Source organism: Aquarana catesbeiana, linkage group LG11 (assembly GCF_042186555.1).
Source record: "Aquarana catesbeiana isolate 2022-GZ linkage group LG11, ASM4218655v1, whole genome shotgun sequence".
NCBI classification, from domain to species: domain Eukaryota; kingdom Metazoa; phylum Chordata; class Amphibia; order Anura; family Ranidae; genus Aquarana; species Aquarana catesbeiana.
The window spans coordinates 9,510,340-9,536,316 of NC_133334.1; the positions used below are offsets into that span (position 1 = coordinate 9,510,340).

The window sequence follows — 25,977 nt, forward strand, 5'->3', positions numbered from 1 at the left end:
TCGAATGCCGCGGAACACCCTTTAAAAGTCTATGGGAGAAATCAAAAGTGCTAATTTTAAAGGCTAATATGCAAGTTATTGTCATAAAAAGTGTTTGGGGACCTGGGTCCTGCCCCAGGGGACATGGATCAATGCAGAAAAAGTTTTAAAAACGGCCGTTTTTTCAGGAGCAGTGATTTTAATAATGCTTAAAGTCAATCAATAAAAGTGTAATATCCCTTTAAATTTCGTAGCTGGGGGGTGTCTATAGTATGCCTGTAAAGGGGCGCATGTTTCCTGTGTTTAGAACAGTCTGACAGCAAAATGACATTTTGAAGGAAAAAACGCATTTAAAACTACCCGCGGCTATTGCATTGCCGACAATACACTTAGAAGTTCATTGATAAAAACGGCATGGGAATTCCCCAAAGGGGAACCCCGAACCAAAATTAAAAAAAAAAAATGACGTGGGAGTCCCCCTAAATTCTATACCAGGCCCTTCAGGTCTGATATGGATATTAAGGGGAACCCCGGCCAAAATTAAAAAAAAAAAATGACGTGGGGTTCCCCCTAAATTCCATACCAGACCCTTCAGGTCTGGTATGGATTTTAAGGGGAACCCCACGCCAAAAAAAAAAAAAAAAAACGGCGTGGGGTCCCCCCAAAAATCCATACCAGACCCTTATCCGAGCACGCAACCTGGCAGGCCGGAGGAAAAGAGGGGGGGACGAGAGTGCGGCCCCCCCTCCCTCCTGAACCGTACCAGGCCACATGCCCTCAACATTGGGAGGGTGCTTTGGGGTAGCCCCCCAAAACACCTTGTCCCCATGTTGATGAGGACAAGGGCCTCATCCCCACAACCCTGGCCGGTGGTTGTGGGGGTCTGCGGGCGGGGGGCTTATCGGAATCTGGAAGCCCCCTTTAACAAGGTGACCCCCAGATCCCGGCCCCCCCCGTGTGAAATGGTAAAGGGGTATGTAAGTACCCCTACCATTTCACGAAAAAAGTGTCAAAAATGTTAAAAATGACAAGAGACAGTTTTTGACAATTCCTTTATTTAAATGCTTCTTCTTTCTTCTATCTTCCTTCATCTTCTGGTTCTTCTGGTTCTTCTGGCTCTTCTGGTTCTTCCTCCGGTGTTCTCGTCCAGCATCTCCTCCGCGGCGTCTTCTATCTTCTTCTCCTCGGGCCGCTCCGCACCCATGGCATGGGGGGGAGGCTCCCGCTCTTCTCTTCTTCTTTTCTTCTCTTCTTCTCTTCTTCATTTTCTTCTCCGGGCCGCTCCGCAATCCATGCTGGCATGGAGGGAGGCTCCCGCTGTGTGACGGCGCTCCTCGTCTGACAGTTCTTAAATAACGGGGGCGGGGCCACTCGGTGACCCCGCCCCCCTCTGACGCACGGGACATGACGGGACTTCCCTGTGGCATTCCCCGTGACGTCACAGGGAAGTCCCGTCAAGTCACCGTGCGTCAGAGTGGGGCGGGGTCACCGGGTGGCCCCGCCCCCCCGTTATTTAAGAACTGTCAGACGAGGAGCGCTGTCACACAGCGGGAGCCTCCCTCCATGCCAGCATGGATTGCGGAGCGGCCCGGAGAAGAAAATGAAGAAGAGAAGAAGAGAAGAAAAGAAGAAGAGAAGAGCGGGAGCCTCCCCCCCATGCCATGGGTGTGGAGCGGCCCGAGGAGAAGAAGATAGAAGACGCCGCGGAGGAGATGCTGGACGAGAACGCCGGAGGAAGAACCAGAAGAGCCAGAAGAGCCAGAAGAACCAGAAGATGAAGGAAGATAGAAGAAAGAAGAAGCATTTTAATAAAGGAATTGTCAAAAACTGTCTCTTGTCATTTTTAACATTTTTGACAGTTTTTTAGTGAAATAGTAGGGGTACTTTTGTACCCCCTTACCATTTCACACAGGGGGGGGCCGGGATCTGGGGGTCCCCTTGTTAAAGGGGGCTTCCAGATTCCGATAAGCCCCCTGCCCGCAGACCCCCACAATCACCGGCCAGGGTTGTGGGGATGAGGCCCTTGTCCTCATCAACATGGGGACAAGGTGTTTTGGGGGGCTACCCCGAAGCACCCTCCCAATGTTGAGGGCATGTGGCCTGGTACGGTTCAGGAGGGAGGGGGGGCCGCACTCTCGTCCCCCCCTCTTTTCCTGCGGCCTGCCAGGTTGCGTGCTCGGATAAGGGTCTGGTATGGATTTTTGGGGGGACCCCACGCCGTTTTTTTTTTTTTTTTTTGCGCGGGGTTCCCCTTAAAATCCATACCAGACCTGAAGGGTCTGGTATGGAATTTAGGGGGAACCCCACGTCATTTTTTTTGTAAAATTTTGGCCGGGGTTCCCCTTAATATCCATACCAGACCTGAAGGGCCTGGTATGGAATTTAGGAGGACTCCCACGTCATTTTTTTTTTTAATTTTGGTTCGGGGTTCCCCTTTGGGGAATTCCCATGCCGTTTTTATCAATGAACTTCTATGTGTATTGTCGGCAATGCAATAGCCGCGGGTAGTTTTAAATGAGTTTTTTCCTTCAAAATGTCATTTTGCTGTCAGACTGTTCTAAACACAGGAAACATGCGCCCCTTTACAGGCATACTATAGACACCCCCCAGGTACAAAATTTAAAGGGATATTACACTTTTATTGTTTGACTTTAAGCATTATTAAAATCACTGCTCCTGAAAAAACGGCCGTTTTTAAAACTTTTTTTTGCATTGATCCATGTCCCCTGGGGCAGGACCCAGGTCCCCAAACACTTTTTATGACAATAACTTGCATATAAGCCTTTAAAATTAGCACTTTTGTTTAATCATGTTCGTGTCCCATAGACTTTAACGGTGTTCGTGTGTTCGAACAAACTTTTTTCCTGTTCGCATGTTCTGGTGCGAACCGAACAGGGGGGTGTTCGGCTCATCCCTATTTAGGAGCAACCCTGCCTAAACACCAGGGTGCTACATAAGTGGTCCATAAAGGGAACTTGGAGATGAGTTATTAAATTTTAGGGTCATCACAGAGCACAAGGGGGCATTCTTTATGTCTTGAGGAAAAGAGATTTCATCTCCAAATATGGAAAGACTTATTCATAGTAAGAGCTGTGAAAATGTGGAATAGACTCCACCAAGAGCCGGTTCTGGCCAACTCAGTAGATTGCTTTAAAAAAAAAAAAAAAAGCAGTGATTATTTCCTAAATGTACATAATTTAACTGAATACTAATTTATAGTTGATCCAGGGAGTATCTAATTGCCTCTTGGGGGATCAGGAAGGATTTTTTACCCTGCTGGAGCAAATTGTATCATGCTTTATTTAGTTTTTTTACCTTCCTCAACTGTGGGTACAGAATAGTGTATATATGGAGGTTTTCTATTTGTGTGTGTGTGTGTTTTTTTTTTTTTTTTCGGTTGGTTAACCTGGACTTGTGTCTTTTTTCAACCAGATTAACTATGTAACTGTGTACTACTTACAAAAAATAATGAATTTTATTTTTACCTTTTTTATTTATTGTTAAACAAAAAAAATACAAAATATATATATTAGCTTACTTTTGGGTTATTTATTTTTTATGGTTTTATCACATCATCTGTAATCATGATAAGTAGAAAAAGTGAAATTGGAAAACAGACTTTAAGGTCTGCCACTATAATCCCAATGGGGAAAAAAGGGGGTACTCAAAAGTATAAATAAAGTATCAACATTTATTCAATATCTTCATAAAAACATGTCACAAAGACAAGTGCATAGATATGTCACTATACATATACATTCTCCGATCTTTAACAGATATTGCTAAACAAGGAAACCTGTACGAGTGGCATCAAAAGTATTGAGTGTATTCCTTCACAATAGTCTTCTATCTGAAGGCCAACCGACAGGATCACAATGCCAGAACCAATAGATCACTACGTGTTTTGCCCAAAGCATCCTCAGGGGATCCTATTGGTACATGACCAAAATATGGGAAGCACGAGGCATCCAAGCCACCGTAAAGGAGAAGAGGGGAAGGGAGAGAGAAAATCTTACTTGACCGGCTCCAAGGGGAGTATAGAGAGGCACTAAACAGCCAAATGAAGGGCCTCTTTCATGAATAGCAGCTTTTAAATGCACTTTTGAGTAGTGATATGAGATAGGTTACAGATGGTGAGCCAAAAGGCTTCCATCCCTTTAACAAGCCGGATAGGGTATGTGGTATAATAAGTCCAATTTAGGTATTTCAAATGATCAAAGTAGTGTATATGCCCTACCTGACAGCGCCTGTGGTTCCCTGGGTGCCGGTCCTTGTTGACAAACAAAACTCCCCACCACGGGGTAAATTAGACTTATTATACCACATACATAGATTAGGGCACCAGACGCATGGATAGGGGGGCGGCGCCCCTGCACCCCTAATGGATGGGCCGCCACTGGCCCAGATCCTCTTCTTCTCTGGTCCCAGCTTCTGGCCCTCCCTCCTGCTGAGTGCCCTGTAAGTGGGCACAATGATTTATGTCAAATGCCGTATATATATCATGTAATAGTATTTTAAAAATAATAATGAGCCAAGCTGTTTTTTTTTCTTTGTAAATGTACTTTTTGAATTAGGACATCCTACAGCAAGAATAAAAAAAACCCCAAGACATAAGTGTAGAGATTACCCCCCCAAATGCATAACAGATCTTTTGAGTCTGATTAGAATCTTAACACCTTAACACATCTTAATGTACCTAGTGCTCTAATCCCGACGCGTATCATCACGTCATGTGACTTTATCAGGGGACGTGTCGATACGCGTCGGGATTGGAGCATTAGGTACATTCACATCTGACTGAAGGAGACGAGCTCGCGCTCATGGTTGGCTGTATTTCGTATCATTACAAATGTGAGTTTGTTTTTTTGCTTTGTTATCACAATAAATTGTTTTAAATACGGGATTATGCTTTGGGCGTTTCTCTTTCCATATTTTAAAACCATCCATTGAGTCTCTATCGGAAACGTGTTGGTGCAAGAGCAGACCCAGGATCATACACAGGGGCTTAGGAACTCGGCGTTCGTGGATTGTTGTCTATGCTCCTTATTTTAAAAGTGAGTGCATCACTTTAGGATCTGCTTTTATCCCATCCCCTTCATTTATCTTACGGAATTATGTTATTAATTTCTTTCTCCATATGCTGGAAACCTGCTACAGAGATCATCCAAGCAATAAAACACAGCCAGGAGGGAATCATCATACTTTGCATCTGTGATTAACCCATGCTGTATACCTTACGGCAGTAAGGTGAGATGCTTGCAGACACACAGGTGTCATCACTGAAGATTGGCGTTTTTTCAGCATTTTGTGCTATCTTGGTGGTGGGATTCATTGATTACAGTCACGCAGACTTTTTGTTGAGCCTTCACCCATCACTGTTTTATTTATATATGGACTTTTATTTCACTGGATCACGTTTATTTGTTTTACTTGACATTTTATCCACTTGATTAAGCTAATTGATTTGTCACGTTTATATCAGGATTATATCACGTTTATTTATATGATTTTTGTTTGATATCATTTTCACAACACTTTCTCTTTACATATAAGCAGTACCACCCTCATTCCTTTTGCCTCTCCCACACACTCTCTTTCACACAGCGCAAACACCACCATTTATTCAGTTTGGGTACAGTGTTCCATGACCGCACAATGGCCATTCAAAGCGCGATAGCGCTGAAAGCTGAAGATTGTCCTGGGCAGGAAGGGGGTAAAAATGCAAAATACAATTTTGAAAAGGGTGTGAGGTCCCTCAGGAATTCCTTGGTTTTGAAGTGAAGTCCATGCAAAAAAAAAAAAAAAATGCATGAGGTCCCTCTAAAAATCCACTCCAGACCCTTAACCTGAGCATACAGCCTGACTGGCCAAGAATGGTGGGGACAAGAGTCACATGCCCTCAACATGTGTATTGAGCTTTGCCAGGTAGGACCCCTCAGCAAAGCACTTTGTCTTTCTATTGATAAGGACAAGGGCCCCATCCCCACATTCACTGTCCAGGTTAAAGTAATTTCCCAAATTTAACCATGTGGCCATATAAAGGTAATGATATCACCCGCTCCATTACCCGCCCATTTGCCTACTTGGCCGTGGACTGTACAATAATGGGTTATGTCAGTGGTTGGTAAGGAAACAGTGGGTGCAAACAGCTGCTGGTTCCTTAGCAACCACTGAACGTCCATCCACGCTGAACACCCTAAGTGTTTGGCTTTTGCGTGAACATCTGAATTAGCGTTCAGACCAAACACTAAGCTCATCCCTAATTAGAACTGATCACTGATTACAAAAAGGCTTCTGCTGAAAACCAGAAAGTAATTTTTGGCCAGCCAGGTCCACCATGTTTTTATATATCATGCAGCTTTGTAGCATTGTCAATTCATGTTTTATAGATCAGTTATGGTGCAACCAGTCCATCACTGAAAGAAAAGAGGGTTTTCCCAACCTTGTTCCGGATGCTTCGAAATGATTTTGTAATTTATTCTAACTTGGCTCAAATGCTGAAGTACTTTGGGTGGACCTGGATAGGAATTATTAGATCTAATGATGACAGCGGGACAGAAGAGTATATGGTTTTGAGGGAAGTCATGAATCTCTATAAAATTTGCATTTTTTTTACATTACAATTTTGTGGCCGGGCATCCTTGCTTAGAAATTTAGATGAACAAGCACATTCTATTAAAAAAGGATCTGTCAATGTCATTGTAATCTGTGGGGCGTTGTTTGATTTTGACACTGACTTTGTACATTTTATAAGAGGTTATGTAGAAGACGGAACGATCATCCTTAGTCCTGTCTGGGTGGCAAACATTGTCCTCATTGGTAAATACCCAGAAATATTTAATTGTAGTTTGTCCTTTGGGGCCAAGTCCACAAGTATTGCAGAATTTCAGAATTTTGTTGATGAATTCCAACCTCATAAAAAGCCAGACGACAAATTACTTGAAGATCTGTCGATGACTGAATTTGGTTGTTCTTCTGTAGATAAACGCAAAAATCTGCTCTTTGAAAATATTTATAAAAGGTCACTTCATGAGTGCAATGGCACAGAACATATTACTGATATCCAACACTTCTTCCATGGCGGTAATGCCCACCAAGTGTATCTCGCGGTTTACTCTATGGCCATCGCCCTACATGATATGCTTGGATTCATGAAGACATCTGGAAGTCATTTATCTGACTTTAATCACCAGGTGAGTGCAGCCTACATAGAATAAAGCATATCCGAATCACTTTTTCCCTTTTATTTTATCTTTGTAACCCAGCAAATAACCCACACTACTTGTCCCTGGGTGGCTTCACTAAGTTCTCCACTGTATCTATGGAGGAATTCATGCTTGCCAGCCAGGCTGGACTTGAAACATGTCTGCCCATTTTTTGGGAGTGATGGGATTAGCAGTTTACATAAGAAAGATAACATTGTTTCGCTCCCAGCTCAGTTCATGGGAAATGACAACAACATCACATTTCTGGCAAGATCAACAGGTGTTTTTTTTTTTGTTATTGCTGAAAATGAAAACAAATGCAGCCACCACATCCAAGGACTGGTAAACTGCAATACATTTCATTTATTGATATATTATAATGTCCTTAACCATGCATGTTACGTAATGTGCAATTCGGTAAATTTATTTAATTGTTTTCGGTTCATTTATTTGTTACCCCCCTTCCTGCCCAGGCCAATTTTCAGCTTTCTGCACTGTCGCTGTTTAAATGACAATTGCGGGGTAATGCTACACTGTACCCAAACAGAATTTTTATTATTTTTTCCCACAAATAGAGCTTTCTTTTGATGGTATTTGATCACCTCTGCTATTTTCATTTTTTGCTAAACAAATAAAAAAAGACCAAAAATTTTGAAAAAAATAAAAGTTTTGCTTTTGTTTCTGTTATAAAATTCTGTAAATAAGTATGTTTTCTCCTTCACTGATGGGCACTGATAAGGTGGCACTGATAAGGTGGCATCAATGAGGGGGCACCAATGAGCGGGCACTGACGGGCACTGACGATGGGCACTGGTAGGTGGCACTGATGGGTGGCACTGATTGGTGGCACTGATGGGCATTGATAGGTGGCACTAATAGGCACTCATGGGTGGCACTGGTGGGCACTAATGGGTACTGATAGGTGACACTGATGGACACTGAAAGGCTGCAAAGATGGGTACTTATGGGTGGCACTGATAGGCAGCACTGCTGGGCACTGATGGGCATTGATACGTGGCACTAATGGGCACTGATGGGCACTGATACGCAGCATTGATATGCGGCGCTGATAGGCATCTCTGGTGGCACTAGAAGTGGTAGGCATTGTGAGTGGGCACTGATTGGCAGCTGCCTGGACATTGATTGGCAGCTGCCTTGGCACAGATTTGTATTTCCCTGGTGGTCTAGGGGGGGCATACCAGGTGGGCCAGTGTGGATGGCCATCCTGGTGGTCCTAGGTGGCATGATGGTGGTCCTGGACAGCATGATGGTGGTCCTGGGTGGGATCTGAGGGGGGCTGCACTGATAAACAATCAGCACAGACCCCCCTGTCAGTAGAGCAGCCGATCGGCTCTCCTCTACTCACGTCTGTCAGACGCAAGTGAGGAAAAGGCGATCAATGGCTCTTCCTGTTTACATCGTGATCAGCCGTGATTGGACACGTCATGGTAAAGAGCCTCCGACAGAGGCTCTTTACCGAGATCGGTGTGGCGGTGTGTCAGACTGACACACCGCACTACTGATCGCCACTATGCTCGCCCCCACGGGTGCGCAGCGGCTGTTATCCTGCAGGACATCATAAGACGCCCAGTCAGGATATTGAAACCAATTTGCCGCCGTCATTTTGCTATATGGAGGGCGGCAAGTGGTTAATATTCTATTCTTATCTAGTCTATTTAAATTCAAATTTATTCTATTAAAAATTTGAATTTTGGCAGGTGGTTATATTCTTTCTATTTTTATTCAATTCTATTCTAGTTTATTGTTTTTCTATTCTCTTTTTTTAATTCTAGTATTCATATTTCGAAAGATGGTTATATTCTTTCTATTATTCTATGCTATTCTATTGAAGTCTATTCTATTTTCTTATTCTATTCTTTTCTATTCCATTCTAGTCTGTTCTTTTCCATTCTATTCTAATCCATTCACATTTATTAAATTCAAAATTACAATTTTGAAAGTCAGTGCCATTTACATAAGAAATATTGTTTTTGCTTCTAGCTCATTTCATGGGAAATGACAACGACATCACATTTCTGGCAAGATCAAAAGTTTTTTTTGTTATTGTTGAAAATGAAAACTAATGCAGCCACCACATCCAAGGACTGGTAAACTGCAATACATTTCATTTATTGATATATTGTAATGTCCTTAACCATGCATGTTAACTAGGCCCAGAAGAATTTGCCCCCTTAATGACCAGGCCATTTTTTCGCAATACGGCACTGCATTGTTTTAACTGACAATTGCGCGGTCGTGCGACGTTGTACCCAAACAAAACTTATGTCCTTTTTTTCCTTCAAATAGAGCTTTCTTTTGGTGGTATTTGATCACCTCTGTGGTTTGTATTTTTTGCGCTATAAACAAACAAAGACCGACAATTTAAACAAAAAAACAAATGCATTCATCAGTTTAGGCCGATAATTCTTCTACATATTTTTGGTAAAAAAAATCGCAATAGGCGTATATTGATTGGTTTGCGCAAGTTTTAGCGTCTACAAACTATGGGATAGATTTAGGGACTTTTATTTATTTTTTATTGGTTTACTGGTAATGGCGGCGGTCGGAGAGTTTTAGTGGGACTGCGACAAATCTGACCCCAAATGACACTTTTTGGAGACCATTATTACATTATCAGTGCCATAAAAATTCACTTATCAGTGTAAAAATGACACTAGCAGGGAAGGAGTTAACACTAGGGGGCAATCAAGGGGTTAAATTTGTTCCCTGGGTGTGTTCTAACTGTAGGGGAGGATCGGCTGGCAGGGACATGACAGAGATGACTGTTCCCGATGATTGGGAACAGTAGATTTCTGACATGTCCCCTGTCATGTCCCCTGACCCCAGCGGACATCAAGTCCGCCCGACCGGTGGGCACGCTCCCGCAGCATGCAGCGAGCACGAGCATGTGCCGCCCACAACTGCGCCTGCGCAATCCGCCGTACAGCTACGGCGATTCGTGCAGGAGAGCCGACCTGCCACCGTATAGTGACGGCGGCTGGTCAGCAAGTGGTTAAGTAATGTGCAAGTGTAACTAGATGTGTGCAGAACATCTAGTCTTTTCTATTCAAATTTATTCAATTAAAAATTCTAATTTTGGAAGTCGGTTATATTCTTTCTATTTTGTTGTTTTTCTATCCTATTCTTTTTACATTTTATTCCTTTATTTTTTAGTATATTGCATTATTTTGTTATATTTTCTTCTCTATTATGTTCTGTTTTACTGTATTCTATTCTTTTCTATGTTATTCCTTTATTTTCTATTCTATTTTATTCTATTCTTGTTTTCAAATTCAATTTCAAATTCATTTTTAGATTGGATTCAATCTGAATTTGAATTTTGGTTGAATTTCATTTAATTATTTTGGATTAATTTAAATTCGTTACTATTGTAATTTGGAGATTCAGATACATCTGAATTTTCAAATAACAAAAACTTTTTCATAATTTCGATTCGGAACTAAATGAATTGCGCATGCCTAGGTATAACACTTCCAGGTATTGATCACAATATCCCCCCTGACAATGTCATACCAGACCAACTTTAGCACGCTACCTGAGTGTCCAGGGAAGGGAGGGGCAGTGAGCTTGCAGCCTCCACTCCCTCTTGAGCCATACCGAATCGCATGCTATCAACATTGCATGGGTACCTTCCCCTGGAAGTGCACCCAGTCCCCATGTTATTGGGAGAAAAGGCAAGAAAGATGTGAGGTTCTGCGGAGGAGACTTATCAAAATCTGGAAGCCCCTTTAGGATAGAGGGAATTTAAAATTTTTGGACCCCATATGTGAGTGAGGAGTGCATAGTACCCCTTGTTTATCCTTCACAAAAAAAGTAAAATGGTAAATAAACACAGAGAAAATGTGAAAAATCCCGAATTAAAAAAACAAAAACAAAAAGCATCATCCCTCAATGTAAATTCAACGCCATTTATACCATCCAGCTTTGTAGACCCAACATTGATCACAAATGATACCCTGATGACCCACCAATAATCCTTCCGCTTCTCTTGTTGCATATGACAGCTCCTAGGCCAGCCGCTGAATGTCAATCAATTGGAAGGGTATCCCGAGTGATGTCATTGACCAAATAGGGTCATGACCATGCTTGGACACTTGGCCAGTTGGTTGACATTCAGCAGCTGGCCAGGGAGCTGTCATTTGTGATTGGAGTATCAACAGCAGAGGATCATTTATTGTCTGTCAGGTCATCAGGGATGATGTATCTACATTGTTGGGCAATGTGTTTAATGTTGGATTTACATCAGGGGCAATTGTATTTTTTTGTGTGATTTATTTATTAACCCCTTACCAGCAGCCCACAGTACATTTACGGCGGGCGGCTGACATGGACAGCCTGGATCACATACATGTACATGAACCAGCCCTTTTCTGGGTTAGGGGCATGCAGCATGCTACTTCCCTGGACACAGCAGGTTGTGGATCCCAGTCCCGGAATCACTATGCGATCAGCTGATCACAATGCCAACAAAGCTATTGTGCATAACTTTCATTCTTAACAGCTGTGTTTCCTGCAAAGTGATGCTGTGATTGGCCCACAGCTATCATATTGTACCTGGGCCAATCACAGCACCCTGTACCATGTGATTAGCTGCAGCCAATCACAGATCCCTAGTAATCACAGCTGTCATGAATGTAACCCATTCATAACAGTTGAAAATATTACTGTTACTATGATCACCATTGTAACAGTAATCAAAGTGTAAAAAAAATGCTTGATCACCTCCCCAGAGTAGTACAGTGTTATTATGGTGACACTGAACTACTCTGATGAGAGTATGTAAAAAAAAAGGAAAAAAACAAGAAAAAATGTTAAATAAAAGGTTTTAAAATAACTGAATACAAAATTATTTACTTTTTTTTAACATACTGTCACCAGTCAGTATTCCTAATCACAGCTACACAGTGGTGTAGCTACAGGGGTTGCAGGGGTCACAATGACGACCGTGACTCTGCTCTGGGGGGCCGTGCAACTGGCAGAGAGAGGCTGTCAGACAAAACTCCCCATCATGTATCGGCATTGGGAGCTCCGTCAGACAGTGAAGACACTGCGAAGTGAAAGCAAATGAGGAAGAAGTGTCTTCCCGTGTGCTGTGTTCTCTGCCTTCCCCTACAGCACAGTACCCGGCTGTATGATTGAAGGTACTGTACTGCTGATTTTTTGAAAGGCTGTACAGTATATATACACTATATCACCAAAAGTATTGGGACACCTGCTTTTACACGCACATGAACTTTAATGGCATCCCAGTCTTTGTCCATAGGCTTCAATATTGAGTTGGCCCACCCTTTGGAACTAAAGCAGCTTCAGCTCTTCTGGGAAGGCTGTCCACAAGGTTTAGGAGTGTGTCTATGGAAATATTTGACCATTCTTCTAGAAGTGCATTTGTGAGGTCAGGCACTGATGTTGGACAAGAAGGCCTGGATCGCAGTCTCTAGTCTAATTCATCCCAAAGGCGTTCTATCAGGTTGAGGTCAGGACTCTGTGCAGGCCAGTCAAGTTCCTCAACCCCAAACTCGCTCATCCATGTCTTTATGGACCTTGCTTTGTGCACTGGCCCAAATCATTTGGTGGAGGGGGGTTATGGTGTGGGGTTGTTTTTCAGGTGTTGGTCTTGGCCCCTTAGTTCCAGGGAAGTGAACTCTTAAGGTGTCAGCATACCAAGACATTTTGGACAATTTCATGTTCCCAACTTTGTGGTTACAGTTTCGGGATGGTCCCTACCTGTTCCAACATGACTGCGCACCAGTGTACAAAGCAAGGTCCATAAAGACATGGATGAGCAAGTTTGGGGTGGAGGAATGTGACTGGCCTGCACAGAGTACTGACCTCAACCCGGTAGCATACATTTGGGATGAATTGGAGTGGAGACTGCGAGCCAGATCAGTGCCTGACCTCACAAATGCGCTTCTGAAGAATGATCAAACATTCCCATAGACACACTTCTAAACCTTGTGGACAAACTTCCCAGAAGAGTTAAAGCTGCTGTTATAGTGGCTAAAGGTCATCCAACTCAATATTGAAACCCTATTGGCCCCAGACATGGCTTACCGCTATGCCATCAATGTTTGGGAATTTTTTTTGTAATGTTTACATACCTTAGACACCCTGAAGCACTGCACTTCCGTATTACCTTGCTGCAGCGAGGTAAGTCATATCCTCCCACCCGTTTGGTATTGATGACACATATATCCCAGTAGCCATCGGTCAGTTGGCATCTTCTGCACCTTGTCGAGTGCACCTCGCTTTCTTCACACTGTGCAGGTGAAGTGATCAGGAAGTGAATGCTGGGTAGCCAGCTGCACTGCATCCCGGGATAAAGTCCGACCGGGCTTCAGATGCACACACTGATGATGAATGCCTACAGAATCGAGAGGAGACAGCGAGTCATATTGCATTTACAAGGAACACAAACAATTGCATATGCAGCTTATGCCAATTTGAATGGCAGAAGCTGCGACTATCATCGGTTGCTTAAAATAGTATACATTGTCCAGTGGAAGAATATCATGAGGAACTCTACCAAATCTATTGCTGTTCACAAAAAATTGGAATGTTAGGTTGGGTGGATTTTAGAGTAGCTTGGCAACCTTCATACATACTGTAAGGGGGCACTAGAGGTATGAACAGCATAGTTAGTGACCTCATGGAAGAAGTCCAGCCCTCCAGAAACACGAGGTCCATGGCTCAACAAGGGTCCATTAAACTGCATTATAGTTTCAATCAAATTTTGTCCTCCTGCAGAAGTTGCACCGATATATACAAGCTTCATACTACTTTTCCGAAAACACTTCACATCAATACTTTAATGAAGATGGTGAATTTGTTACACAATATGTTATCCAAAACCATTTATTAGTCAACAAAACTATTCTCGCTAATGATGTTGGATTATTTGAGCAATCTATTTCCAGAGAGCAGAGCATTTTTATCAATGCAAGTTTAATAAAATGGAAGAATGACCCAAAAGAGGTAAGATTGAGAAGGACCTGTATTGTGTAAGATGCCTGTGGTCTCCTTGAAGATGTTTTCCCTATCATAGGCCTATCCCGGCTTTGTCAGGTCTCTGTAAAGATGCCCATATTGGTAGAGGAGCATCATTTTACTTCATAATGTCAGAGTTACCTCCTCGATGAATGTTGGGAAATATATAGAAAGAAGTAGTAGATGTGGAGGAAGAAAAGATCCACAGAATAGACAAAGAAGAAGCAGGGGGATCCCTGCACTGCACCTCAGGTACAGCTTTCTTTCTAGCAAGGAGAACAGTGATCACCACAGTAGTGACATCACCAAATCTCACTACGAATCATCTAGTGAGACCATCAGTCAGAGGCAGAAAGAAAAAACAGGAAACACAAGGCTCCTTTTGCGGGTGTTATGAAGGTGCAATTAAAGTTTCTAGATGCTTTTTAACCACTTCAGCCCCAGAAGGATTTACCCCCTTCCTGACGGGGCCATTTTTGCGATACGGCACTGCGTCATTTTATTTGACAATTGCGCGGTCATGCAACGCTGTACCCAAATAAAATTTATGTCCTTTTTTCCCCACAAATAGAGCTTTCTTTTGGAGGTATTTGATCACCTCTGCGGTTTTTATTTTTTGCTCTTTAAAGAAAAAAGAGCGACAATTTTGAAAAAAAGAATATTTTTTACTTTTTGCTATAATAAATATCCCCCAATTTTTTTTAAAATACAAATTTTTTCCTCAGTTTAGGCTGATATGTAATCTTATACGTATTTTTGATAAAAAAAAATCACAATAAGCATATATTGATTGGTTTTCTCAAAAGTTATAGCATCTACAAAATAGGGAATAGATTTGTGGCATTTTTATTATTTTTTTTTTTTTACTAGTAATGGCGGCGATCTGCAATTTTTATAGGGACTGCAACATTGTGGCGGACACATCGGACACTTTTGACACTTTTTTGGGACCACAGAGCTATAAATAGCCACTGATTACTGTAGGGAAGGGGGGGCGATCAAGGGGTTGTGTTCCCTCAGTGTGTTCTAACTGTGGGGGGATGGGACTGCCTGGGGGAGGAGACTGATCGGTGTTCCTATATACTAGTAACACACGATCTGTCTTCTCTCCCCTGTCAGAACGTGGATTTGTGTGTTTACACACACAGATCCTCATTCTGGTTCTGTCAGGAGCGATCATGTTTGCCTGGCGGACAACGCAGCATCTGGGCACGCACATCAGCTCCTCAGTACCTCGGTGGGCACGCCCCCTATTCCCCTTTAAAGTGCCTGCCGTACAGCTACGGCGATTCACGCAGGGGAGTCAATCTGCCACTATCAAATGACGGCGGGCGGTCGGCAAGTGGTTAAAGATACAAAATCTTCACTTTCTGAGTTCAGGTCCACTTTAACCACCTTAATGCTGGACACTTTTACCCCTTCCCACCCAGACCAATTTTCAGCTTTCCGTGCTCTCACACTTTGAATGACAATTACTCAGTCATGTTACATTGTACCCAAATGAAACTGATATAATTTTTTTTTTCACTCAAACAGACACTTCTTTTGGTGGTATTTATTCACCACTATATTTTTTATTTGATTTAAGCAAAAAAACAAAACAAAAAAAAAACATTTTCTTGAGGCACGAAAATGTCAGGATAGTATAAATACCCCTCAAATTACCCCGTTTGGAAAGAAGGCAGTCTAAGGTATTTAGTAGGAGGCATGTCAAGTTTTTTGAAGCTTCAATTTTTTTCCACAATTGTTTGGAAAATGAAGACATTTTTCCACAAAATTATCATGTTGCCAAGTTATTTCTCAAACATGGCATTCCAAAAATTCCAAAAAATGAAAATCCAAAAATAACCGAAAATTTAAAAAATCAAAAACTCTAAAATTCAAAATAGTAACTAACTAATAATAATAACTATTACTAACTATTAAATTATAGGTATTGCAATTTTATTTAAAATTTGGCTGTTAGTGAACGTAACAAATACAAATTTATTCAAAGTTACGAATTATCCGAAATAAGGAATGCCGCATCTAAACAAATGGAACACAACAAATTAATAATATAAAATAAGGATAAGATTTTTTTTTATTATTATCATTATTATTTATTATTATTAATTCATTATGTTCCATTCGTTTAGATGCGGCATTAGTTATTTCGGATAATTCGTAACTTTGGATACATTTTTATTTGTTACGTTCCCTAACAGCCAAATTTTAAAGGAAATTCCAATACCTATAATTTAATAGTCAGTTGTTATTAGTTAGTTATTCATTTTTGAATTTTTGAATTTCTAATTTTTGAATTTCAATCATAACAAATGACCTAAACCCCCCGTCAAAAAAAAAACAAACAAATGAAGTAAAATGGAGAATGAATTACCATAATTATTCGGCAGTGCACATAAATTAAGGAGCAATGTGCTGCAGACGTTAACATTAAAAAGATTAAAGTGTATCTCAACAGGGTGAAAATGTGTTTTTACAGTTATGCTGAACAGAAGTTGATTGGGCCTTTACTACGCAGCCTTAAATATCTAAAATCTATTTTTTTTATTATTTACAAAAAGCATGGAATGACTAAAGCTTTTCGCAGGTATTTTTTGCCCTCTGTGTCCCATTTAAGGGATTTGTATTTCAATGTAATAAAGATTCATTTTTATGTAAAGGATTTATTAAATACAACCAAAAGAAAGCTCTCTCTGCCTAAAAAAAAAATGATATACAATTAATTTGGGCACAATGTGGCATGGCTATGGAAATTTTTAGTTAAGTTATCCCGAAAAGATGACCTGGTAATAAAGGGGTATATACAGGCTTGTACTAAAGTTGTTAAATAAAGGGATTATATTGTTATTTAACCACTTAAGGACCGAGCCTCATTTTGAGATTTGGTGTTTACAAGTTAAAATATTTTTTTTTGCTAGAAAATTACTTCGAACCCCAAACAGTATATATATTTTTTCTAACACCCTAGAGAATAAAATGGCGGTTCTTGCAAAACTTTCTGTCACACTGTATTTGCGCAGCGGTCTTACAATCGCACTTTTTTTTAGAAAAAATACACTTTTTTTAATTAAAAAATAAGACAACAGTAAAGTTAGCCCATTTTTTTATACTGTGAAAGATAATATCATGCCAAGTAAATTGATATCCAACATGTCATGCTTCAAAATTGTGCCCGCTCGTGGAATGGCGACAAACTTTTACCCTTAAAAATCTCCATAGGCGATGTTTAAATAATTCTACAGGTTGCATGTTTTGAGTTACAGAGGAGGTTTAGGGTGATAATTATTGCTCTTGCTCTAACAATCGCGATGATACCTCACATATGTGGTTTGAACACCATTTTCATATGCGGGCGCTGCTCACGTATGCGTTCGTTTCTGAGCGTGAGCTCGGCGGGATGGAGCGTGTTAAAAATATTTTTTTTTTCCTTATTTATTTTACTTTTTATTTTTACACTTAAAAAAAATTGTATCACTTTTATTCCTATTGCAAGGAATGTAAACATTCCTTTTAAAAGAAAAAAGCATGACAGGACCTCTTAAATGTGAGATCTGGGGTCAAAAAGTTATCAGATCTATTTACACTAAAATACAATTAAAAAATAAATAAATAAAAATGTTGTTTGAAAAAAAAATGTTCCTTTAGGAGCTATGGGCGGAAGCGATGTTTGGACGTCGCTTCCGCCCTGCAATGGTATGGAGCCGAACAGTTAGCTACATACCACAGACCGAGAAGGATCCAATCGCCACCACTGCTACTGACAGCTCCGGTAAGCGGCGGAGGGCACGGTAAACAGCAGAGGGCACCAGAGCGTGGCGTGAGGGGGGCCTCTCCCGCCACCGATAAAAGTGATCTTGCGTCAAATCCACCACAGAGACCACTTTTATCTTAAAGATGACCGCTCGCCTAAGAAGAGGATACCGAGGTTATGGTAGCTATCTGCTGCCATAGCAATGATATCCCTTTTCAAACAGCCGATGTATAACGATGGCGGGCAGTCGGCAAGTGGTTAAACCACTTCCGGACCACCCACAGTCACTATACATCGCTACTTTGACATTATATACCTTGTTATTCACGATAGGTGGTCCGCTATAAGATAAAAGTGGTCTCTCCAGCGGATTCACCAGGAGATTACTTTTATGGGCGGCGGGAAAGGTGCCCCTCACTCTCGCCGTGTCCTGGGCATCCCCGCAGCTTTCCAGAGCCATTGGAAGAGGCAGAGATGATCCAATGTTTTTGCCTGATGGGCCGGAAGTCGAGGGAGGGCATGATGGCCACCACTCAACTCTATATACTTGGAGGACCGGAGCGACATCAAACATCACTTTATCAGGAACCATGAATCAGACTGAGACAGAAGTATAGTTAAATCACACTTGTTTAATAATAATAATAAAAAGGTAAACAGAGTAAGTGTGGTCAAAAAAAGCCAGAGTTCAGTAACTGGATCAGGTAGTCAGCCAAGCAAATGCCAGAGAGCCAGAGATAAACTTAGTAGTACAGCCAGCAGGATCAGTAGCCAGAAGGGACGTCAGCCGAGCAAGTCTTCAACAGGAACGCAGGAGAAAATCTCTGTGATGTTGACAAAGGTGAAGGCAGAGATCAAGTGAGGTGATGTTGACAAAGGTGAAGGCAGAGATCAAGTGAGCTGATGTTGACAAAGGCGAAGGCAGAGATCAAGTGAGCTGGATGACTTTAAGTAGGCAGGACTGACAAGCAGAATCAACAACAGCTGGGTAACTGTGGCGAGAGATGGGAGTTGGCAATTAGCCGACAGCTGAGCGGCCAGCTCAGAGAAGGAAGGGCTGAGCCCAGCCCTAACACACTTCCACCCAACGGCTTTGAAGGGACAATTTTTTTAAATTGAAAAAAAAAATTCTTTTTTTTATTGTTTTTAAGTGTGAGATCTGAGGTTCTATTACAAGGGATGTTTACATTCCTTGTAATAGGAATAGAAGTGATCAAATTTTTTTTTTAAAAGGAAAGTGTAAAAATAAAAAATAGGGAAAATAAAAAGGAAAATAAATTAGAAAAAAGTGCCGCTGTCTCTCCGTGCTCACACGCAGAAGCAAACGCATACGAAAGTCGCATTCACATATGTAAACGGTGTTCAAACCACATGTGACGGGAGTCATTTTGGGTGTGGTTGTATCCCATTGTTCTGTTGTGTCTGTCTGCCTTGGGAGAAAAGTATATTATAGCATGGATGTCTATGTGGGGGGAATTCCTGAGAAGTATGAATATATCTGACCTGTGTGTCTATTGTTATTGGACAGTTTACCCCGCCCTCAATCCAAGGGAGGGGGGAGTGTCCCTGAGTTGTATAACTGTTGTTAAATGTGTTTGAATAAAGAGTCTGATGTTTTTCACCCTACACTGTGTTGCAGCTGGTGACTGGGTGGGCTAAAGGGTCTTGGATAGTGCTGGTTTTGGGCAAAGGAAGCATTTACAATGGACATAGTCCTATTGAGGTCAGGGGTTCGTCACACCACACATCTGAAGTATCGCCATGATCATTACAGTGAGTGCAATAATTCTAGCCCTAGACCTACTCTGTAAGTCAAAACTGGTAACCTGTAGAAATTTTTAAACGTTGCCTATGGAGATTTTTAAGTGCCAAAGTTTGTCACCATTCTGGACACAATTTTGAAGCTTGACATGTTGGGTATCAATTTACTCGGCATAACATTATCTTTCACAATATAGAAAAAAATTGGGCTAACTTTACTGTTGCCTTTTTTTTTATTCAAAAATTTGTATTTTTTCCAAAACAATTATGTTTGTAAGACCGCTGCGCAAATACGGTGTGACATAAAGTATTGCAACAATCTCCATTTTATTCTCTAGGGTGTCTGAAAAAAATATATAATGTTTGGGGGTTCTAAGTAAGTTTCTAGCAAAAAAAAAGATTTTAACTTGTCAACAACAAGTGTGAAAAATAGGCTTGGTCCTTAAGTGGCTAAAAGTATTTCCTGAAAGTTGTTTAACAAAATATTCTCTTTGTCTAGATCCCGAGATCGCAGTGTTCTGAGGACTGTTTACCTGGAAACAGAGAAGTGCCGAGCTCAGATGTACATGAATGCTGTCATGGTTGTGTCCCGTGCTCAGAAGGAGAGATGTCCAATAAAACAGGTGGATTTTACTACTACTTTCTAAGCAATGCAAGAAAACTCATAGCACCCCTCACATTTTTTATAAATATTTTATTCTATCTGTTGGTGGTAAAAGCAATGGAAGGAAACCCATAGCACCCCTCACATTTTTGTAAATATTTTATTGTATCTTTTCATGTGACAACACTGAAGAAATGACACTTTGCTACAATGTAAAGTAGTGAGTGTACAGCTTGTATAACAGTGTAAATTTGCTGTCCCCTCAAAATAACTCAACACACAGCCATTAATGTCTAAACTGCTGGCAACAAAAGTGAGTACACCCCTAAGTGAAAATGTCCAAATTGGGCCCAATTAGCCATTTTCCCTCCCCAGTGTCCTGTGACTCGTTAGTGTTACAAGGTCCCACCAGGTGTGAATGAGGAGCAGGTGTGTTAAAGCTGGATTCCAGCCAGGACATTTTTTTTTAAAAGTCAGCAGCTACAAACACTGTAGCTGCTGACTTTCAACAAGTACACTTACCTTTCCTGGGTGCCTGCAATGTTGGCCGCCCGAGGCTGACCTGTCCCTCAGCTCTCGGGTCCTGGCACCGCTATCCTAACTAAGTGAAACAGGCAGTGGAGCCTTGCGGCTTCACTGCCAGTTTCCTACTGCACGCGCACGAGCGGTGCAGCACTCTGTGAATGGCCACGTGGTTTTCTGGGAACACACACAGTTCCCAGAAAGCAACGAGGCTGCTCACCGAGGAGCAGGACACGATGCGGAATAGGAAGAGGCAGATTAGGAAGACTGCATAGCAACAAGGGTTCAGGTAAGTTTAAAAAAGTTTTATTTTTCAAATGTTTTTTTTTAATAACTATTTAATTTTCATGCTATTTTTTATTTTAGGGTGGCCCTCCACTTTAAATTTGGTGTTATTGCTCTCACTCTCTCATACTGGTCACTGGAAGTTCAAAATGGCACCTCAAGAACTCTCTGCGGATCTGAAAAAAAGACTTGTTGCTCTACATAAAGATGGCCTAGGCTATAAGAAGATTGCCAAGACCCTCAAACTGAGCTGTAGCATGGTGGCCAAGACCTTACAGCGGTTTAACAGGACAGGTTCCTCTCAGAACAGGTCTCACCATGGTCGACCAAAGTAGTTGAGTGCACCTGCTCAGCGTCTTTTTCAGAGGTTGTCTTTGGGAAATAGATGTATGAGTGCTGCCAGCATTGCTGCAGTGGTTGAAGGGGTGGGGAATCAGCCAGTCAGTGCTCAGACCATACACCACACACTGCATCAAATTGGTCTGCATGGCTGTCGTCCCAGAAGGAAGCCTCTCCTAAAGATGCTGCACTAGAAAGCCCGCAAACAGTTTGCTGAAGACAAGCAGACTAAGTACATGGATTACTGGAACCATGTCCTATGGTCTGATGAGACCAAGATAAACTTATTTGGTTCAGATGGTGTCAAATGTGTGTGTGGCGGCAACAAGGTGAGGAGTACAAAGACAAGTGTGTCTTGCCTACAGTTAAGCATGGTGGTGAGAGTGTCATGGTCTGGGGCTGCATGAGATCTGCCGGGACTGGGGAGCTACAGTTCATTGAGGGAACCATGAATGCCAACATGTACTGTGACCTACTGAAGCAGAGCATGATCCCCTCCGTTCAGAGACTGGGCCGCAGGGCAGTATTCCAACATGATAACGACCCAAAACACACCTCCAAGATGACCACTACCTTCCTAAAGAAGCTGAGGGTAAAGGTGATGGACTGGTCAAGCATGTCTCCAGACCTAAACCCTATTGATCATCTGTGGGACATCCTCAAATGCAAGGTGGAGGAGCGTAAGGTCTCTAACATCCACCAGCTCTGTGATGTCGTCATGGAGGAGGGGAAGAGGACTCCAGTGGCAACCTGTGAAGCTCTGGTGACCTCCATGTCCAAGAGGGTTAGGGCAGTGCTGGAAAATAATGATGGCCACACAAAATAGTGACACTTTGGGCCCAGTTTGGACATTTTCACTTAGGGGTGTACTCACTTTTGTTGCCAGTGGTTTAGACATTAATGGCTATGTTGCATTATTTTGAGGGGACAGCAAATTTACACTGTTATACAAGCTGTACACTCACTACTTTACATTGTAGCAAAATGTAATTTCTTCAGTGTTGTCACATAAAAAGATAGAATAAAATATTTACAAAAGTGTGAGGGGTGTACTCACTTTTGTGAGATCCAGTACAGTAAACAATAACATTGGCTAGGTACACAGCTAGCCCCATGATTGTCCTAGATATTTAACCCCTTCCCAGCCAGTGTCATTAGTACACTGACCGTGCATATTTTTTTATCACTGATCACTGTATTGGTGTTACTGGTTCCCGCAAAGTGTCAAAAGTATCAGTTAGTGTCCGATTGCTCACCACAATTTCACAGTCCAGATATATGTCGCTGATCATTACTAGTATAAAAAAGAATAAATAAATAAAAATTCCCTAAATATATACCGTAGTTTGTAGATGATACAAAGTTTTCGTAAACCAATCACTATACGCTTATTGGGAATTTTTTTTTTTTTTTAATCAAAAACATGTAGCAGAATACATATTGGCCTAAATTTACGAAGAAATTATATTTTTACATTTTTTTTAATTGGATATGTTTTAAAGCAGAAAGTAAAACAAATTGTTTTCTTTTTTTAGTCAAAATTGTCGGTATTTTTTGTTTATAGCGAAAAAAATGAAAACGCAGAGGTGATCAAATACCACCAAAAGAAAGATCTATTTGTGGGAAACAAAGGACATAAATTTCATTTGGATGCAGCGTTGCATGACCGCGCAACTATCAGTTAAAATAAAACAGTGCCATATCGCAAAAAATGACCTGGTCATGAAGGGTGGTAAATCTTACAGAGGCCAATTGGTTAATATATATTACGTTGGCTTTTTCCATATGAAAACATTATGTGGACTTCTATAGTTTTTGTCCAAAATACTTTTTATTCTGTGTAAATTAAAAACTAAAATCAAACATGTTCTAAAATTCCACAATTGTTTTATTTTTCAGGAAGTGACAACTGCATGAGGTGTCTGGACCACGAATGGCCAAATGAGAACAAAACTGAATGTGATCCCAAGCTGATAGAGTTTTTGTCTTATACTGATAATCTATCTTTATTTTTCATGATTATTTCTTTATTCCTTTGCATTTTAACTTTTTTGACAATGACTGTATTTATTTCATATGGAGATACCCCCATTGTCAGAGCCAATAACAAGAGCCTCAGCTTTGTCCTCCTGGTCTCCATCATGTTGGGTTTCCTCTGTGTGTTCTTGTTCCTGGGTCATCCCATGGATACAACCTGCTGGCTACGCCAAACATCTTTTGGATTTCTTTTTACCATAGCGGTCTCCTCTGTGTTGGGCAAGACTGTGATGGTTTGGCTTGCTTTCAAAGCCACCAAACCGGGCAGTGTGTGGAAAAAATGGGTTGGAGTAAAGCTGCCCAATTCTGTTGTCTTCATCTGCTCATCATTGCAAGTTTTAATCTGCATTGCATGGTTGTCGGTCTCTCCCCCGTTCCAGGAGTTGGACAAAAGATCATATCAAACAAAGATCATCGTTCAGTGTAATGAAGGGTCAGTTATCGGGTTCTACTCTGTCCTGGGTTATATGGGGATCCTGGCTGCCTTCAGTTTTATTACAGCGTTTATAGCAAGGACATTACCGGACAGTTTTAATGAAGCCAAATACATCACCTTCAGCATGCTGGTGTTCTGCAGTGTCTGGATTGCCATGATCCCAGCCTATCTGAGCACCAAAGGGAAATATATGGTGGCTGTGGAGATTTTTGCCATCCTGACCTCAAATGCTGGACTGCTAGTTTGTATCTTTTTTCCAAAATGTTACAAAATTCTTTGTCAGCCCAACTTAAATTCAAGGAAGCTTTTGCTTGACAACAGATGCAAATAACTTTTTTAGGCTGAGTTCACACTATTACGAATTGGTTTTGGGCTTCCCTGCATCCAATTCGCATGTCAAGAGATTGTGACCGGCTCTCTAGGGAGCAGCTCCGGTGTGAATTGCACAGGATTCCTGTGTGTCTTCTGGTCCGTTTCAGGTCCGAATTCAACCAAAAATTGGATCTGAAGCTGTGAACAAGGACGCATCAAACCCCTGATGGGAGCCGCTCTGTTCGGCAGTGTGAGCCCAGCTTTACAGTGATATTAAAGAGTTGTGCCTTCATATTAAACTTAATGTGGGGCTTCCAGGAGAATCGAATGTCTGCTTTACTGATGGTCCTCCACCTACCCTAATCACATTTTAGCTAAAACCATTTGCATTGGCAGCTGGGGTTTTTTTTGGGGTGGAGGCGGTAGACAACCACTGTCAGTCAGATCACCTGCACCCCCGGGGGGGATCTTGCGGTCAGGTGGTTATCCAGCCCCACACTTACCCCATCTAGGTTGCGGAGGGCTGCGCTCCTATGGGCGATAGGCAGCGGGCGGTAGGTGGCGGCTTCTATTGCATCCCCTCCTCCTCTGCATCATGGTGGCTTCCGCCGTGTGTCTCCTCCCTCCTCCTCCTAGGCGTCCAATAGGATCACCTGTCCTTTCAGCCAATCAAGTGACGGCTCTCAGGGCTCTCTTCCTGATTGGCCGGGAGGAGGATCAGTGTGACAATAGTGAATATTAATTCGCTATCATCACAAAACTGGGTGGGCTCGGGCTCAGTGCTTTGTGCCCCAAGCCCACCCTTTTTTTGGAGCTTATTAGAGGCTCTGGCTCTAATCACGTGCTTCAAAACCCCCCTTCCCATTGGAATCCATGCGTCCGGCACCCTGCATGTAGATTAGGGTCCAGGTGCATGGATGGGGGGGTGGCACCCATGCACCCCTAATGTGCGGGCTGCCACTGACCACTTGTCAAAAACAAATTGCCTTTTTCTAGCAAATAAGTACCGGTATTTTGGGTCTGTCAGTAAAGTTGACCTTTTTTTTTTTTTTCATGGAAGCTTGACTTTAAGGATTGAACACAATGAATGATGCGCCAAGTAGAGTATTTTCCTTTTGCAATGTTGCACCACAGGCATGTATACCATTTGTAGTGTTTCTTTTAACTTTTTAAGTTAATAAACTTGTTTACAGTTAAAAAACGTGAAACGGATATCTTCACTGATTTTCTTGTTCAATATTTGTATTGAAGGATTTGCATACAAAGTTGGGAAATTTGCAACATGGAGGAAAAATAATTCTTGCCACTATGCAGGGAGGACCAGTAGGCAAGAATTACACCTTTTAACAGATATCCGCACATTGACTATTAAAATAGAGAAAACATTTTAGAAAATATTTGAATCAAAACATTATTCCCATATTCTATGCAATGCATCAGCAGAATCATGTGGGTGAAACAAGATGCCTTCCCTGGAAAGGCCCAGGGTTAGTAGTATAACCATGAAAAATTGGGAGATTGGAGGGAGGCAAGAAACACAATGAAGAGTAAAGAAGTAGTAGATAGATTCAATCAAAAAAACAATGGTAGTTGAAGCGCTATGGCTGATGAGAGGACACCTCTATTGGGGGGGTATGGCATGTATATCACAATAGAAATAGGTAAAAAATTGCGCCATACAAATCAAATTTAATTAAAGTCAATATGTGTACCAAAAAAATTATACATGTGAAAA

At 41.7% G+C, this 25,977-nt stretch overlaps 1 protein-coding gene across 1 annotated transcript; it reads left to right on the forward strand.

Moving 5' to 3' along the window:
* Positions 1–6,005: 6,005 nt before the first annotated feature.
* LOC141112902 (vomeronasal type-2 receptor 26-like) lies at positions 6,006–24,261 on the forward strand. The gene is made up of 4 exons (XM_073606006.1): positions 6,006–6,099; positions 6,736–7,172; positions 20,207–20,330; positions 23,357–24,261. The coding sequence occupies exons 1-4, from the start codon at positions 6,006–6,008 to the stop codon at positions 24,259–24,261; spliced, it is 1,560 nt and encodes a 519-aa protein (XP_073462107.1).
* The last annotated feature ends 1,716 nt before the right edge of the window (positions 24,262–25,977 follow it).